This window comes from Gracilinanus agilis, chromosome 5 (assembly GCF_016433145.1).
Source record: "Gracilinanus agilis isolate LMUSP501 chromosome 5, AgileGrace, whole genome shotgun sequence".
NCBI classification, from domain to species: Eukaryota; Metazoa; Chordata; class Mammalia; order Didelphimorphia; family Didelphidae; genus Gracilinanus; species Gracilinanus agilis.
The window spans coordinates 224,969,342-224,988,765 of NC_058134.1; the positions used below are offsets into that span (position 1 = coordinate 224,969,342).

Below are 19,424 nucleotides of genomic sequence, written 5' to 3' on the forward strand. Positions count from 1 at the left end.
GGGGGGGGGGGGGATTTGAGAGGAAAGAAGAAGCGGCACAAACTGTGGAGCTCTGAGGACAGTCATCTGAGCAGAAGAGTGAGGAAAACAGTCTAAAATGGGAGAGAAGTGGGGAGAGGAGGAATGGACAGTGAGGGAGATGGGACTGACACAGTCTGGGAGGGGCCAGTGTGAATGGGGAGAGAGCAGGAGGGCTCTTAACTTAAAGAGTAGAACTTAAGTGAAAAGAGCGGTCTGAGAGAGGATAGAAGGGCAGCCAGATGTAGGAGGGCAACTTGGGAGAGGAGAACAACTGGGGAAAAAGGGGGGGGGGGGGACGAGAAGGGAGGGGACAATAGAAGGGAGAGGTCAACTTGGAGGGATCAGTCTAAGGGGAACTGCCTGGTGGTCTAAGGGGTACAGCCTAAGAAGACTTAACTTGGGGGAGTAGTCTAGCGGGTCAGTCTGGAGAAGACAGCCTGGGGGATTATCTTGGGGGGGAAAGAGGAGTCTAAGCGTGACGGTGTAGAAGGAGTATCAATCTAGGGAGAACAATCTGAGGGAGCAACCTTGGGGGTAACATAGAGGGGCAGTCTAGGCGGGACAGTGGAGGAAAATCGTCTAGGAAACAGAGGATAGGGGAAATCCCACCTGAGTGGGGCTGAGGGAGGGGGTACAGCCGAGGGGTGTCAATGGGGGGGAGGTCGGTTTGAGGAGAAGTTGGGGCGGTGGGGGTCAGGGTGCAGGACAAGGTGGGGTCCGGGCCGGCACCGGTTCCAGCACGGAGATTAGGAGTCCTTCAACCGGAGCCCCAGAGTTTCCATCCCCCGAGAGCCTACAGCCCGCCCCTCCCCGCTCCCTCCTCCACCTTACTCTGCGAGCCGTCGTCCAAGCGGTCAAACTCCCAGTCGGGCGACAGAGTCTCCACCGCCATAGCCCCAGCTGCAGCCAGAGCGGCCTCGCCCCCGTGACTGACGGACAGGAGGGTGCTCACGTGACTTCCTGTCCCGCCCCATCAGACTCCAGAGCTGGGACACACAAGCTCACTCTGCCCCTGGCCCCGAGGTCCGCCGGGAAACCGAGTCCTCAAGTGAGGCTCCAGCCCCGCGGCTACTTTCGGTCCTGCCTTAGCGGGCCGTGCTGGGGCTTTCGGCTTTCTGGCCAGGGTTTGTGACTGTCAGTACAATAGCAGGGTCGCCGATCTAACGGGTTCCTTCCCCGCCCCGAAATCGGTAGCGCTTCGAGACCTGTGAATACGACGGGAATCGCGATACTAGGTCGAATCGTGATAGTCGTAGAATCACAAAGTTGCGCCTATCCTCCCTCATTTTACCAAGGAAGAAACTGAGGCCAAGACTGGATGAGTAGCTACCCTCGAGGCACCCAGGTGTGTTTTAGTTGAGGACCTCGGAGTAAGACCAGTGATGTAGATGACGAAGGGGATGACTGCACTAGATCTCCATGAGATGATTTTTTTTTTAACATTTCCCTCTTGATATCGTGATCAAACACGAATGGTCACTATCGCGACAATTTCCTTGTTGGAAGGACCCTCAAAGGTAATGCTGGAGAGAGTCAGCTCACCCACTCACTCTGCGCTTACTGTTTGCAAAACACTGCAATGATAAACTTGTTATGTGTAAAGATAATGAATATTTATCTAGCACCAGCAAAATGCTTTCCAGAGATTAACTCATAAGGTATGCATTGTTAACTAACATACAGCCTTGTATATATTATATAATAGATTTGACTGCATATTCATTTGCTATATGCATGTTTGCATTATATATATCTAGCAGTGATGAGCATATATGTGTTGTGTTGGCTAACTCCAAGTGGTTATTCGCATTATATGTGTTTATATTTCCATTGCTTTACATATGTCATTTGGTATATGTGTACTATGATAACTTAGTTAATATACTATGTGAATCTATCCATTATATGTTTATATTTGCTGGGCCTTGCATTTAGCTTATAGTAAATATTGTTAATTCATTTAATATATGTATTGTTGCATCATATTTTGCATTGGCTTGTATATATCATACATGTGCTGTGTTAACTAACTCTATTGTTATATGCATTGTGTGTATATATGTTTCCAATGCCTTACATCATATAGTATATATGTACCATGGTAACTAATTTAATATATATGAATCTATCCATTATTTGTAAATGTTTGCCATGCTTTACATTTATCATATAATATATATGGGGCAGCAAGGTGAGAAAGTGGGGTAGAGCAATTGGGCCTGGAATCAGAAAGACTCCTCTTCCCAAATTCAAATCTGGCTGCAGATTTGTGCTAGCTGTGTGACCCTGGGCAAGTCACTTGGCCCCATTTGCCTCAATTTTCTCATCTGTAAAATGAGCTAGAGAAGGACATGGCAAACACTCCACTCTCTCTGCCAACAAAAACCCCAAAATGGGGCCACAAAGAATGGGATACAACTGAAATGATTGAACAACAAGAAGTCACTTAACCCTGTTTGCCTCAGTTTCCTTCTCTATAAAATAAGCTGAATAAGGAAATGGCAAACTACGCTAGTATCTCTACCAAAAAAATCTCAAATGAAGTAAAAAAAGTCAGACATGATTGAACAATGACTGAATGACAAAATACATATAAACCTATTATTTAGAGTGCTAACTGGTTTGTGTTTTTCACGAGCATTGTATTAATTTAATGTGTATATATGCATTATGCATGTATATATTTTCAGTGCCTTGCATCTATCATATAGTGTGTATATATATTTGTGTGTGTGAACTAAATTAGTGTATGATATGTGCATTGCATGTTTATCTCCGCAGTGCCTTGTATGTATCATGTATATGTATGTGGGTTAACAAATTTAATATGTATTATATATGAATGTATTTTTGGTGTCTTGAATATTTTATATAACATGTGTATATTAACTAATTTAACATCTGTACATGCATTATATATGTTTACATTGCCTTGCATATATCATGTGTGTATTGTGTCAACTCGTTTATTAAATGTATATGTGCATGTGTATTTCAGTGTCTTGCATATATCACATAGTACATCTATACATGTTTGTATATGTGTGTTGTATGAGTGGCTTTTATATAATGCTTCAAGGTTTTATGCCTAGAATTCTTTCCCTCTTCATCTCTCCCTCCTGGCTTCCTTAGAGTCCCTGCTAAAATCCATTTAAAAATAAATAAACAAATAAATAAATAAATAAATGAATAAATGAATGAATGAATAAATGAATGAATAAATAAATAAAAGCCTTTCCTGACTCCCTTTAATTCTAAAACTTTCTCTCTGTTAATTATCTCAGATTTATCATACCTCTAAATTGTTTGCGTGTTGTCTCTTCCCATTAAACTGTGAGCTCCTTGAGAGCAGGGACTGTCTTTCTCTGAATGCCCTCTGCTGATTGTCACACAACAGGTGCTGAATAAATGCTTATTAATTTGACTTGATGATTATTATTCCATTTTTATTATTATTTTATTATATAAGTTTAATTATGTGTTAATATTAGTAGTAGTAGTAGAATGTAAGCTCCTTAAAGTCAGGGACTTTCCAACTTTATATTTGTATCCAAAGTGCTTGCACATAAAATGCTTTTTCATTCATTCATTTATTTCCGGGGCAGGGGGGCTAAAATGAAATTGAAAAACACCTTATAAATGTCTCATTGGATTGGATGGGAATCTCACAATCACTACTCTAAAGATTTATCTTCAAAGTCAGAAAAATCTGTTTTAAAATCCTACCTCTGGCATGGTGTGGCCACATGATTCCAGGTGAGGCATAACCTCCCAGTTCCCAGGGCATCTCATAAAATGATTCTGATTTAACTGGCATTTATTAAGGGCCCTCTACCAGCTCCCCAAAATAGTCTCTGTCCTCATTGAGTTTACATCCTATTGGAAAGAAAAATAACAAATTAATTTGTAAATGGTCCATACATAAAATCACAAGTCCAGTTTGCCCCCTTCCGAAATTTAAAAAAAGAAAAAACTCATTGGATCCCAGCTAGGTATGAATCTCAATGACAAAGGATATTAATAGGTAATCATAGAATTAAGAGCTAGAAAGGACCTAGGAGTTTGAATTTTCCAAGCCCAGCTGAGTGCTTGTCATATTTTGTCATTTTGGAACACAAAATGATATTAATTATGACTTGGCAGAATTTGAAGAGGTTCAGAGCCATCTGATCCAATTGCTGCCTATACTATATTCCACACAAATAATGATCCACCTTCTGATTAAAAATCTTGGGTCAGAAACCTGATACTGCCTGAAGCCTCAGCCCTATCCATTAGATTTTCCTCCCTTCCATCATATATACCTCAAGCCAGAATCTGCCCCAGTCACTTTAGCTCAAAGCCTTTGGTTTTGCCTTCTGGGGCCAAATAGAACCAGGTTAATCTCTGTTCCCAGGATCTACCTTTCACATATTTTAAGATGAGTATCAAATCTACTTTAAATCTTCTATGAACTAAACATCCAATCCAGCCAGTATTTTTTTTTAACCCTTACCTTCTGTCTTAGAGTTGATCAGGTTGATAGAGATATCAACTCCAAAAAAAGAAGCAAGGGTTAGGTAACTGAAGATAAATGACTTGCCTAGGGTCTCATCCAGCTAGGAAGGGAGGGGTAAGTTCAGTATCTCCCAGTCTCTATAACCGACTATCACATAGCATGTTTTGAATGTCCTTTACCATGCTATCTGGTTTTAGGATACTCCAGAGAGTTCAAGGAAGTATGATCTAGACCAGTGATTCCCAAAGTGGGAGCCACCAACCCCTGGTGGGTACTGCAGCGATCCAGGGAGGCAGTGATGGCCACAGGCGCATTTATCTTTCCTATTAATTGCTATTAAAATTTTTAAAAAATTAATTTCCTGGGGGCTAAGTAATATTTTTTTTCTGGAAAGGGAGCGGTAGGCCAAAAAAGTTTGGGAACCACTGCTCTAGATTCTAGTGGAAAAAAATGCTAAGACCTAGGTTCAAATCCTGCCTGTAAAATTTCATAGTTGCATGATGTGTGAGGAACAGAGAAGGCAGACTTTTTGATCATTTGGGGAGGTAGAGTAATGTTCATTATTGAGGTTGGGAAAATAGATTGGGGTCAGATGGTGCAGAGTTTTGAAAGCTAAATAGAGGCATTTATATTTGATCCTTGGGGCAGTAGGGAGACACTTGGGTTGATTAAATAGTAACATGGTCATAAAGGAAACTACTTTGGCAGTGGTGTGGGACTGGGAAAATGAGAAACTTAGGGCAAAGAGACCAATTAGGAAGCTTTAGCAATAATCTACATGAGAAGTAATAAATTAATGTGTTAATTATGGGAGTAGAGAGAAAGGACTCTTTCTCATATACATGTGATATTGTGAAGGTAGAAATGGCAACGTTTGGCAACAGATTGGATCCGTGGGGTGAAGGAGAATGAGGAGTCCAGGATAATGCCAAGGTTACAAACCTGAGAGCCTGGAAGAATGGTGATGACTCCCACAGAGGGAATTTTGGAAGAGGCGGGAAGATTCAAATTTAGAAATGTTGCCTTTGAGATGTCTCCAGGGCACACTTGGTGGTCCCAGACTAAAGCAAGGATGAGTCATGGGATAGAGATATAGATCCAAGAGTCCTCTACATAGAGAGGAGCTAATAAGGTTACAGAGAGATTATATAGAGCAAGGATTCTTATTTTGTTGTCATTGAGTCATTTTTCAGTAATGTCCAAATCTTTGTGACTCCTTTTGGGTCTTTTCTTGTCAAAGGAACTGGAGTGGTTTGCCATTTCCTTCTCCAACTCATTTTACAGAGTAGGAAACCAAGGCAAGCAAGGTTAATTGACTTATCCAGGGTCACATAGCTAGTGTCTGAAACCAGGTTTGAATTCAAGTCTTCTTGACTCCGGGTTCAACACTTTTTTCCACCACTCCACTTACTAATATATATATACATATATATAATAAGGACTAGATTGATGCTTTTGTTGTTCAGTCATTTCACTTGTGCCTGACTCTTTGGGACACCATTTGGGGTTTTCTTGGCAAAGGTACTGGAGTTGTTTACCATTTTCTTCTCCAGCTTTTTTTATAGATGAGGAAACTGGGGCAAACAGGGCTAAGTGCTCTGACCAGGATCACTGCTAGTAAGTTAACTATGTACTCCAGTGATTGTTGCTAGTAAGTATCTGAGGCCAGATTTGAATTGAGGAAGAGAAGTCTTTCTGACCCCAGGCCCTGGTGCTCTATTCACTGTGACACTCAGTTGCTCTCTCTGAATTACATTATAAGCTCCTAAAGTACAAGAACCATGTCACGGATTAAGAATGCTTAATAAATTCACTGACATCTTCATAAAGATGCATTTGGGAATCACAATAGCCATCTTCAAATATTTAAAATCTCGGGATAAGGAAAATAGACTTTGATGTTCCAAGAGTAAAACAGATGAATAGATGTTACAGGGAGTTAAATTTTGACTCCATCTAAGAAATCGTTTTTTAAAAGTAGGATTGACAATGAAAGAAGATGCCTCAAAAAGTAGAGGAATGTGAGACAGCTAGGTAGTACAGTGGTTACAGCATTAGGCCTGGAGTCAGGAGGACCTGGGTTCAAATCTGGCCTCAGACACTTCCTAACTGTGTGATCCTAAGCAAGTCATCTAACCCTGCCAGTCTTTTATTCTTAGAATTGATACTAGACACTTGACCCCCATTGCCCACCCTTACCACTCTTCTACCAAGGAGCCAATACACAGAAGTTAAGGGTTAAAAAAAAAAATTGATACTAGGGGAGCTAGGTGCCTCCATGGGTTGAGAACCAGGCCTGGAGACCAGAGGTTCAGGGTTTAAATCTGACCACAAACACTTCCTAGCTTGTGTGGCCCTGGGCAAGTCATTTGATCTCCATTGCCTAGTCTTTACTATTCTTCTGCCTTGGAGCCAGTAGTTAGTATCAATTCTAAGAAAGAAGGTAAGGGTTTAAAAAAAATAATGGAATCCCCATCACTGGAAATTTTTAAGTAAAGGCTGGAAGCTCATCTATCAGGGATATTGTAGAACAGGTTTATGCCTAGGAAAGGAGGCTTGAATAGATCATTTTTAACATCCCTTTCAATTCTGACAGTTATAGGGTTCCACAATTCACACAATGTATTCAGGATGGTTTAAGCTATTGACTGTTCTCAAAGGCATTTGAAACCTTCAAGGGCAGCATGACACAATTGACTTCCTAAGCCAGTTTGTTTACTGATACATAATATAACAAAAATCGGGAGTCTGGTGAGGATCAAATGGAATTAAGTAGGTAAAAGAGCATTATAAACAGTAAAGTGTTCTACAAATAAAAGGTATTCATACTGCTGTCATGGGCTCCACAAAAATCTACTTTTTAGATGTGTTTCCATTTGTAGTGTCCAGATATGAGGTAATAATGAATCATAAATGTATATTTTCAAAGCATTTCTCCCCAATAATCACCTAAGGCAGAGCAAGAATTATGATCCCCATTTTACAGTTGATGAAACTAAAACTCTGAGCAATTCAATGTCTTTCCCATATCCCACTGCTGATAAATGTCTGAGGCAGAGTTTTGCCCCCAAATCCCATTGCAAGTTAATGTTCTGTCTGATGCATCTTGCTGCCTCCAGAGATATTATACCTCTTGAATGATTTTCACCTACAAACAGCTTATATTCCTAGACTGATTTGAATTATCCTAAATGTCATAGAATTGTTATGAGAGAAACACAGCCAAGTTCGTAGCAGGGTCTCACTCCAAGAATGAGAAGCTCAGACTCCATTTTCAATCCAGAAGTAAGAAAGAAATTTAAAGAAGAGGTTCTTAAGATAGTATAATAGCCTAATAGCTGATGGAATAGCCTAGCAGCACTGGTGAACCTTTTCTGAGTTCAAGTGCCTGGAGGGCAAATTGAAGCTGTCTGTGAGACCCTGCATTACCAGAGAGAGCAGAGGGAGGAAGTGCTTTCTTTGGGAGTCTGGACAGAGGGGCAGGGCATGCAAAAAATGTCTTCGGGAGCTGGGAAGAAGGGAAAGGGAGCAGCTCTCAGAGTGCTGGCTCTGCATGCATGCCCACCTCTTTGCCAACACTGACCTAGGAACTAATCAGATAGTGTTAGGGCTGGTGGTTAGCCTGAGGTAGAGTAGCCTAATAGCCTTGGAACAGATGGAGTAGCCCCATACCTCTGGGCAGATGGAATAGACTCTGAGCTGGTGGAGTAGCAACTCTGGAGCTGATGGAACAGCAGTTCTCCAGGTGTGAAGTAGCAGCCCCCAGTGGTGGATTAGCAGCCCCCCAGCCCTGGACTGATGGAGTAGCCCTGGAGCTAATGGAGTAGCCCCAGAGCTGGTAGAGCAATCCCACCTGAGTGGATATGAGTTTATATATCTATTGAGGGTCTCGGGGCTTGTTGCCTCCCATTCTAGGGAAATCTCCACCTTTTCTCAGAATAGCCCACCCCAGGGCGTTAGGAGGCATTATAGGTGTGGTTTGGGGTCTGGCATGTCTTAGGTGAACTTGGGGACACTAGAAAGGAAATAAGGAGCATGTGCAGATTTTAAGGATACCCCTGGACTGCCAAGGCTCTTAGTGAGCACGTCCCACATTCCCACCATTGCTCCACCTGTCATCATTTGTCAATGTGGGAGAGACCTTACTACCCTTCTGGAATGTGAACTGTGGGTGGGGAGGGATACAGTACAGTGGATGACCACTATAGACAATTACTAATGCCTAACAGTTCAAAACTAAAGTAGATGTAGAACAATGCGAGTATCTAACAATGCAGAGCAGCACAAAGCTGATGCTTAGTTCAAAACATACAGGTGGTTAACAATACCGGATGGTCCACTGATTAATGATAAAGATTCTGTGATTTATGCTTGCCTAATGCTGAAACTATAGATTTTGCAGTTTATGCTTAATTAGTGCTAACTAGTGGGAAATACAAGATTTCAGAACATGAACGTCCAGCTTCTGTTACTGCCCATTGTTGCCCACTGCCTACCTCCATCAGAATTATGAAGTTAGTCCTGAAAGGGATCTTAGAGGTCACCAGTTGTGGTTCAATTATTTTTTTCAGTCATGTCTGACTCTTCATGACCCCATTTGGGGTTTTCTTGGCAAAGATCCTAGAGTAGTTCAACATGCCTTCTCCAGCTCATTTTATAGATGAGGAAACTGAGGCAAACAGGGTTAAGTGACTTGCCCAGACTCACAAAACTGATAGATATCTGAGGCCAGATTTGAACTCAGAAGAATGAGTCTTCTTGTCTCTAGGCCTGGCACTCTATCCACTGTGCCACTTACCTTTCCCAAAGCTTATCTAGCTGCCCCTAATTTTACAGATGAGGAAAACTGAGGCCCAAAGAGATAAAGTAAATTTGTAGGGAGTGCCAAACTTATTGTTTTCAAATATATTTTTTCAATGTTAAATGTTGTATTGGCAAACTAAAGCAACTCTGAAGCCCTACTACCTTATACCCATCAGATTAGCCAAGTTAACAAAAAGAAAAATAATACATATTGAAAAGATTGTGAGAAGGCAGACACATTAATTCACTATTAGTGGAACTGTGAATTGGTCTTGCCATTGTAAAAAGCATTTTGAAACTGTACATACCCAGTAGAAATCAAAGAGGAAAAGGACTTTTATGTACAAAAATATTTATAGTAGCTCTTTTAATAGTATTTTAAAAAACAGAAAAATAAATAACAAATGGAGGATGGCTGAGCAAATTTTGGGGTATGAAAATAATTGAATCCTTTTGTGCCCTAAGAAATTATGAAAGCAAGAGTTTTAGAAAAACTTGAGAAGAATTGTATGAACCAAAAAAGGGTAAAGTGAATGTAAGCAGATGAAAACATGTAGGATAACAAAGACTTTGAAAGACTTAAAAATGCTGATTAATGCAGGAACCAACTGTAATTCCAGAGGACTGATGAGATGATGCACTCAAGGAGCAAATGAAACTTTTTCTTTTTACAAACCAATAATCAAATTTGTTTTGTTTTGTTTTTTGACTATGCTCATTTATTTTTTTTAAAGGGGCTTTCAGGGGGCAGTTAAGTGGTTCTCGAGGGATCCAGAGCCAGGCCTAGAGATGGGAGTGAGGTCCTGAGTTCAAATGTGGCCCAAGATACTTCCTAGCTATGTGACTCTGGGCACATATTAATCCCCATTGCCTAGCTCTTACCTCTCTTTTGCCTTGGAACCAATACACAATATTGATTTTAAGATGAAAGGTAAGGGCTTTAAAAAAAAAAAAAAGAGGCAGGATTGTTTCTCTTTCTTTCTGTAGGATAGCGGTAGGAAGGAGAGGTTTGCTTTTTAAAAATAAAATTTTAAAATGTTTTATTGTTAAAAGTTTTCCTTTTAAAACAGACAGCCCTAAACATTAAGTTATTTTGTTCTAGTTCACATCTGCATTTAGGAGAAGGGATTACCTTTTCTTATTTCCTCACTAGGTGCCACTCTTGGTTAAAGACTACAGGAAACTGAGATGCCACCTCACACCTACCAGATTGACTAACCTAACCAGAAAGGAAAGTGATAGCTGATGGAGGGGATATGAGAAAACCGGGATGCTAATAAACTGTTGGTGGAACTGTGAACTGATATAACTATTCTGGAGAGCAAAACTATGGCCACAAACTATGTATATATACTCTTTCGATACCACTATTGAGTTTGTATCCCAAAGAGATCAGAGATAACGGGAAAGGAGCTAGCTGTATAAAAAATATTTTTAGAAACTTTTTGTGGTGGTGAAGTATTGGAAACTGAGGGGTTGTCCATCACTTGGGGAATGGATGATAATAGAATACTATTGTGCCTTAAGGAGCAGTAAACAGGAGGAGTTCAGAAAAACCTAGAAAGACTAATATGAAATGATGCAAAGTGAAGTGAGCAGAACCAGAACAGTGTATTCCATAACAGAAATATTATATGATGATCAACTGTGAAAGACTAAACCATTATCAATAAAACAAGTCTCCAAAATAACCACAAGATATTCGTGATAAAAATGTTATCCATAGCCAAAGAAGGAACTTTGGGAATCTGAGTACAGATCAAAGCATGCCCTCTTCCACTATATATCCTTCATAAGATTCTTTTGTGATATGTATCTTATATCATGACATGACAATATGGAAATATGACTTACATGTAAGTGTGGGTATAACCTACATCAGACTATTCACCATCTGGGAAGGGAAGGGAGAAAATCTGAATTTTAAAATGTCAAAAAGCAATTGTCAAAAAGTGTTTCTACATTTAACTGGAAAAAATTAAAATAAAAAAGTTTAAGGCTATAGGCCAGCAGTATGGATGTATTGTACCTACAAAGTTATTTCAGTTTTGAAATTGGACCCTGCTGCAAAAGAGAATGTATTTGCTTTGAAAGCTATTGTGCAATTTTCTGCCAGTCAAAAGCCCATCCTTCTAGACCTTGCTCAATTGCTAGCTCTCGGTAAATACAGCTTTCCCTGATTCCCCCGTGGAAGTCATTTTTCTTTGTACTCTTGTAACATTTTTTCCATTTCTTGCACATTCTGCCATCATTGTTGTTGGTGTAGTTCTTCTCGCTCTTGCTAGATTGTATCTCCTCGTGGTCCTGGGCCAAGTTTAGTTATCTTCGTAGAATAATAGCCCAGTGTCTTAAATGTGCTGAGTCTTTCAGAAATACCCAATCAGTTTCCCCCGGAAGCCAAACAAAACTAAGTTTGTTTAGTGAACGGCTGTTGCCATTTCTGGTCTATTGAGCACTGATGGTGAGACAAATGCCCTATTTCGCAGTGGTCGAAGACCCCAAAGGCTTAATAGGCAGGAGAGGCAGTCTCCGTCTCTCTGGGCTTTGGGAAGGGGTGTCGGGTGGAAGAAAGGCCAATTCTGGGGAATTCCACCCTTTGGCCAAGCCTGGGAGTGACCTCTGGGCTCCTTCTCCCACCCTCCATCATCACTCGGCACGAGCCAGAGCAGCGACCGCGGGAGGCCAGATGAGTGGCAGAGTACCAGAGCACAGAGGATGCCCAGGATTGGGGCTCCAGGGAGCGCAGTGCCGCGCCGACGTGTTGCTCGCGCCCGGGAGGCGCGCGCCCGCCACGCTGGGGCCCTGGAAAGGCAGTGGGAGGGGTTGGGGGGCATTGCGTCAGACAGGCCGAGCCTCTGCCAGCTGGAGGGGGCGTGCCCTGCTCGGTGCTGGGCTGCCTGTGCTGCCCCGGGAAGCTGGCTCCACTCTGCTCGGCCCTGCTAACCCTCCGAGATGCTGTGGCGAAGCGGCCAGCTGCTAAGGCGATTCTCCACTGCCCGGGTGAGTGGCACGGCCAGCGCACCCTGCCAACTTGGCCTGCGGGCTCCGTCCCGGCCGAGGCCGGAGGTACCCTTCAGGTGGCGTTCAAAGTCGGAAGAAGCGTTGCCTAGAAGGGGGAGATCTGCTGGCCGGGAGCGGTGGGAAGTGTTGGGTGGGGTAGGGGTAGCCTCCAAGAGGGGAGTCGTCCTTTGTCTCCGAAGAGGAGGGAGAGGGTACATCGGACTAGATCCCTGAGCGTCTCGAGACAGGTTTGCGTGGCAATAGATAGAAGCTGCGGGACACATGAGCAAAGGACCAGCCGCTGCCTTTAGCCCTTTTGTTGAAAGGATTAAATCCTTGGACGGGCTGCTGAATGAATGGACGGTGCGGGGCAGTGTGATCGCTAAGCTTCTCTGGATCACAATCACTCATTTGTAAAACGAGGGGAGATGGGGTGTGGACCTGACCCCCGAGGACCCTTCCAGCTCTCTAGCAACCGAGAGACTTAGCTGCAGGAGGCTGGAAGATAGCAATGCCCCCGAAATGCTTGTAATGCCGAGCAGAGGCTGGCCCGATTTAGCTGCTAGCTTGTGGTGGCTGAATGTGACACTAAAGCTACTTTTGCTACAGTAAGCGTCGGGGTTTTCAGGCTTATCACAGGCTGAACACTGAGCCACGTTGAACCACTATTATACAGTAAGGGGTACTGTAAATCCGGCTCTCGCTCAGTGCCTTGGAATTGCATCAGCTGCTCTAGAAATGGAATGAGTGGGAGGACACGTAGCACAGAAATTTATCCTCCAAATCTTCTGGGTTGGGGAGCCAGAGATGCCTTTCTAAGTAAGGTTCCCAGTGTTCCTTGCCTTGGATGAAATGCTTCCCAGCGAGGGGGAGAAATGCCCCTGGGCATTCTTTCCTATAGTTGGAGATAATTATATGCCGTTTTGTAAAGTGATTGGTCTTTGGTTTCTTTTGCCCAATAGTCCTCAGAAACAGTGTGGAAATAGTTCTAGAGGAGAAAAATGCCTCCAGTGTAATCAAGAACTGGAATGCAGGAACATAACTGTAAAAATGTCTCCCCAGAACTCTGATTACTCACCAAGAACCCTAACTATGGGACTCACTATTGATAATGCATTCAGTTCTGTCTCTTTATTATGTGTATGTGAGATTCTGAGCCTGGGGTGACAAATAGGACTTAATTGATATGCATACATATAAATTAACAAATGAAAATACATATACAAAAATATATGCACATATAAATTAAATCCCATTTGCTAGGTTGAAGGTTCAGAACTTTCAGGGAGGGTTACGGAGCAGGAAGAGACTGAAAAATTAAACTACATCAGTATTGACCTCTCCCTAAATGGAACAAGGAAATTAAAAAAAAAAAAAAAAAAAAAAAAAAAAAAAAAGATAAAACAAGCAATTCATTCAGTAAAAGTGCAGGTTTCACAGAGAGCCCAAGTGATGCCCTGTTTTCCAAGAAATGTTCAAACATTGACCCAGTACAATGTATTGGGTAGAATGGCAGATTTAAGGGAGCATATGATCTGTATAATAGAAAAGGATGAGAAGGTGCCGTTAGCTTACAATCCCTGTCATTAGAAAGAGTAGCTATGTTGATGAGAACACAATCCATTAAAGATTTTAGCACAACTTTTTCAGAAAACTGAATAATTGATTTCCATTAAGATTAGAAATGACCTTGACTTGTTCTATTGCTTTAACTCATTACCTATAGCTGTTTTGATTCTATTTTGCTGCTGAAAACAGATTCTTAATTCCAATCCATTGCTTTACTTTTCATTTTTCTCATAACCTAACAGCTCCACGGTTTCAAGTTGCACATAGCATAAATGCTAAGTGCCATTTATCCTTAAAGGCCTTCCATTGTCAAAACAGTTTTATGCTCTACCCCTTTCCTTTGCCAACATCATTTTCCCTGTTCGGAAGGTCCTGCCTCCATTTCTCCAACTAAAGAAACCCTATCTGACTTTAGCAGGATTCATGCTACTTATTTATTTGGGGGAGAAGAAGAGTAAGTTTGTGAGAAGATAGTACTTCTGTATATCCATGCAGTTGTGTGTACACCAATAGCAAATGGTGCTTCACCCTGAGGTATAAAGGGTTGGGGGGAGAGGTTGCATGACTAGGCTTTTCTTGAACTAGAAACTATACTATCAGTTTTTTTTTTTTAATTAAGATTTTTTTTTAAACAGATCCACCCTTCACTAAGTCCTGTATCTTGTCTGTGACTCACAAATTGTTGGCTACAGTCCTAAGAAATTCATGATTAATACCTGTTTTATATGTGGGGAAAGCATGTTTATACAAGTTTATGTCATTCTTTGAAGCGACCTTGAATCCTGGTTGAAACATGTCTTTCTTGCATATGTTCACAAAATGGAAAAAGCATAATTTATTACTTTTGATGATTAACATAGAGTCACTTAGCTGAAATAGAACAATATATTTTACTACTCCAGCCTGCACACAAATGACCATACTATAGTTAAATTATTTTCTATGTCTTCCTTCTGTTGAGGCAGAGGAGAAGGAGAAGGAGGAGAAAGAGAAGGAAGAGATATCAACAATCTTAAGAAAAATGTTTCAAATCACTAATGCTAAGAGACGCTTCCTAGCTGTATGACCCTGGGCAAGTCACTTAACCCCTATTGCCTAGTCCTTACCACTCTTCTGCCTTGGAACCGATACACAGTATTGATTTTAAGATGGAAGGTGAGGGTGTAAAAAAAGAATAATTGCACAGATAAATTGAGCAGCAAGAAGGGCCAGAGATGGGCAGATTTAGTGAGAGATGAGCCCCTGGGCTCAGAATGCAAGAGCCATCAGGCAAGAAATAAGGATTTGGGTGAAATTAAAAGTGATACCATCTTTGCTGCACCAGCCTCCTAAGCACAGATTGTCTTTCAGCCCTATAATGTCATGGAAAGTGGAGTCTTGCTAGACTCCTCTCACCATCACAGCTCATGGAAGCTAAGTAGGAGCAGACACTATTTCTTTCCTCAAGCGATTTCCTCGGGATCTTGCTCTGGCGGTATACTGCTGAAGGGCCTTCACCCATTTGGGGGCATAAAGATGGTAAACTTGTTCCTTTGTTTGGACCTTCTTACCTTGCCCAAGAATGTGGATGACCCCAGTACGTATGGGAGCCCAGATTTCCTTCCCTAAGAATCTCTCTTGCCTCCTTGCCAGGAATGGCTGCGGGACTGAGTCCCACAAGTAGAGACTCATGTGTGTTCAGGAGAATAGGATCCTGTGAACATCTGTGGATAAAAAAAAGCCCCTGGGCTAACGATTGGAACCCCGGGGAAGGGTCCTACCTCTTCATCAATCAGATTCCTCAAAGACCTTTTATTTATGACGTTCCCATGTATTCGTTCCCTACTTGAATACACTCCTTTGGGAGTCTATGGTTATCCCCCTTTATAAATGTCTATGACTTATCTGGCAGCTGGATGGTGCAATGGATAAAACACCAGGTCCAGAGTCAGGAAGACTCCTTGAATTCAAATCTGGCCTCAGACACTTACTAGTTGTGTTGCCCTGGACACACATCCTTTTTGCCACGTTTCCTTATCTGTCAAATGGGCTGGAGAAGGAAATGGCAAACCAGCTGTGTGACCCTGGACAAATCACTTAACCCAGCTTGCCCTCATTTTCTCATCTATCAAGAGAGCCAGAGAACGAAATGACAAACTACTCTGGTGTCTTTGCCAAGAGAACAAGAAAAAGGGGTCATGAAGCATCAGATGTAACTGAAAAACAACTCAACAACAACGTGGCTGCTTCTAACACTCTTTGTAAATTAGCCTATGCTCCCTCAGATTGCTTTTGCCCGTGTTGTGGAGATATAAGGAGTAAGCAAAGGGAAGAATTAAAGGTGAGGAGCTGTTTGAGTGGGAGGAGACGTGTGGTGTAGAAGAACGGATTATGTGGTTATGATTCTCTGCAGTGGGCAGAAGGATAAGTCAGTAATCTCAGTGATAGGAGGTCTAACAATGGGGACATCTGAAGGTTCTTTGTTGCTTCCTGTAGGAGCAGAGGTGATAAGGGGTAACGATAAACCCTAGCCTGGCTATAACAAAGTAGAACAAAGTGATTTTACAAATCAGGCACTCAAATCCAAGAAGAAGTAGACTAGGAAGACAGAGCTTTCCTGTTTCCTTGAGGAGTAAGCAGGTTATCCTTTGATGGAGCCAATGAAGGGATAAAGTAAACCATTTTCTTAGGGATGACCACTACCAGTGGGGAGGCCCCTGCTCAACAATGACATCCATCATTACTGTTGCTCTCCATTGCACAATCCAAATGGCATAAACTTAAACTTGGATCATCTCTAAAAAGTCATCTTCTTGGGGCAGCAGGGTTTCTCAGTGGATCGAGAGCCAGGCCTAGAGATGGGAGGTCCTAGGTTCAAATCTGGCCACCTCAGACACTTCCCAGCTGTTTGACCCTGGGCAAGTCACTTAATCCCCATTGCCTAGCCCTTACAATACACAGTATTGACTCCAAGACGGAAGGTAGATGTTATTAAAAAAAAAAAAAAAAGTCACCTTCTACCCATTTCTACCTATTCCTCTTCCTGGATCTAAAAGAAAAGTTGGTAACCCCCTTCTCTCATCTTTGGTTTGGGAACAAGGATGGCCTGATGCAGATGGTATAATAGATCAAGAATAAATGACAGAGGGGCAGCTAGGTGGCTCAATGGATAGAGACCCAGGCCTAGAGATAGAAGGTCCTTGGTTCAAATTTGGCCTCATATACTTCTTACCTGTGTATTCCTGGGAAAGACACTTACCCTAAGTTGCCTAACCCTTACTGCTCTTCTCCCTTGGATTCAAGACTTAGTATTGAGTCCAAGATGGAAGGTAAGAGTTAAAAAAAGAAAAACAAGAAGAAATGGCAGGATGCTCATCTTTTACCAATAGGTAGTGAGGGGGACTCCACCCCCCCCCACCCCACTCCAGTCATGGCAGATCTTTATCTCACCACTTCATGAAAAGCACAGCAGAGGAGGTGAAGGGATTGATGAGCCTCTTCACTTTGTTCTCCAGGAGTCTAAAAATCTATGAGCACAGAAGCTAGAAAGAGGGAAGAAGGACAGCAAAGGGTAGAAGACAAGCAAAAACATCTCTGGTCTGGAGCAGCTTCGGAAGCTCAAAGCCAGTAGTGGGAGAGCTACTTCTTTCTTGGTCCTAGTCAGGGAATAAAAACATTTAAAGTGGATTGTGAGGATCACAGTACTTAGAGGAGAGATCTCAAATGTCACTGAATCCAACACCCTCATTCTACAGATAAGGAAACCAAGCCCCAATGAAGTTAAATGACTTATTCCAGGATCACACAGCTGGCAAGGATCTGAAGGGGAATGTTTCAGCCCAGATATTCCAAATCCAACACACTAGCCACTATCCCTTAGTGCTTTGGAAGTATTGTGAGGAAGAATAGAACCCCCTTTTCCCTTCTTTAGACTATAGTTTTCTTTAATTAAACCTGTGTTTATAAACTCTCTTGTCATTCACTTGCTGGTTTCACAGTCTCCCTGGCAGGTGGATCAGTGTGGCAGTTAAGGCCCAACAGTCACTCCTGTCAACTGCCATTTCCCCAAAGTGCCAAACCCAATTTCCCTAACTTGTTTGGCCCCAGTCTATTGTCCATTCCTGTCTCCTACTCACCCTTCTGAACCCACATAAAAATATACGTTGACCCCAGTTTTTACCTTAAGAGTTGCAACTTGCCTAAGGTAACACAGGTAGTAAGAAGCAAAGTTAGGATTTGAATGCAGGTCCCTTGACCTCAAATTTAGCCCTCGTTCCAATGTATTATGTAGATCCTTGAACACAATTGAACACACAGCCCCAGAGTCTGTAAGGGAACAGTATTTTTGCCTCAGTGGCATTGAGGTTAAGCAAGTATTATTTTTACCGGGGTAGCATTATAATCTCAATATGATATCTGTGCTGCAGTCAGAAGGACCTGGGTTCCAATGTGTCCTCAGACACTTCCTAGCTTTGTGATCCTGGGCAAGTCACTTAACACCAAATGCCTAGCCTTTACTACTTTTTTGCCTTAGAATTGTATTAGGAGGATTTGGGAGATAAGATCAGATGGGATATCAGTGGATTATTTGGGGCCAGTATCAGGGTTTCCACACTGTGGGTTGAAGGGTCTGACAGTTGGCCCTAACCAGACCAGAGCCTGATCTGGGACCAGCACACAGATTTCCTCAGACACAGTAAATGGAAGGTGTAATTTATTTCCAAAGAGAGAGAGGCTAGACGGGAAAGGGAAATCCCTGTCACTATTTCACTAGCTAAGTACCCCAGAATCTAAAACCTTCTCATGAAGGGTCTTTAAAGATGTGATTGTCTACTCTTATCACCCTCTCCTCACTAATCTGTAAACCCAGGCCCTGTTCTAGATATCTTACACTAAAACCCTCTCTTGGTTATTACTAAAGATGCTGGTCTATGACAGATTAGGCAGGGACCCAGGGCAAGTCCCAGGTCCAACTGGACCCAGACCTCTGCTTAGTGGCTGTGCAGAAAGCTGGCTCTTGATACAGGCTAGCGACAGGCTCACAAGATCTTCCTCCAAAGACACACCAGGAGCAGCAACCAGGACCTCAACATGGACAGCAATATGGACAGAATCAAACCCCTCAGGTCTTGGCAGCCACTCCCTCCAGGTTCACATCCAGAGAGAGAGAGAGAGAGACCCCTAACAGTCCCTAAGTTTCAGCTTAACCCTTCCTTCCAGCATTCCAGAATCTTTCCCTGCAGGTCTCATGCATCTGTCCTCTGCAAACCTTCATTTTCCTACTAAACTTATCTCTTCCTTATAACAGAATCAATATTGCTTTGTGTCAATTCTAAGAGAGGAAGGTGAAGGTTTTAAAGAAATGTGTCTGGGGCTCCCAAATCACCCCCCCCCAAAAAAATTGATAGGGCAGAGTCTCATACAATGCAACCCCAGGCTATCACAAGTTGTATCAGACTGAAATTAATAGTGAAAGATTTTCCCCTAGTCAGTGTGAAATTACCAAGCATAGCTTTTGTAAGGGTCAAAATGTGAGGGGTAAAAATAAAAGAGT

At 42.3% G+C, this 19,424-nt stretch overlaps 1 protein-coding gene across 1 annotated transcript in view; it reads right to left on the minus strand.

Annotated features, from left to right (window-relative positions):
• WASHC4 (WASH complex subunit 4) overlaps positions 1-932 on the minus strand; it is a 57,035-nt gene extending 56,103 nt beyond the window's left edge. Inside the window, exon 1 of the mRNA XM_044678127.1 lies at positions 853-932. Within this exon, the coding sequence (XP_044534062.1) occupies positions 853-913 (61 nt within the window). The 5' untranslated portion in view covers positions 914-932. The remainder of the gene's footprint in view (positions 1-852) is intronic.
• Between the last annotated feature and the right edge of the window lie 18,492 nt (positions 933-19,424).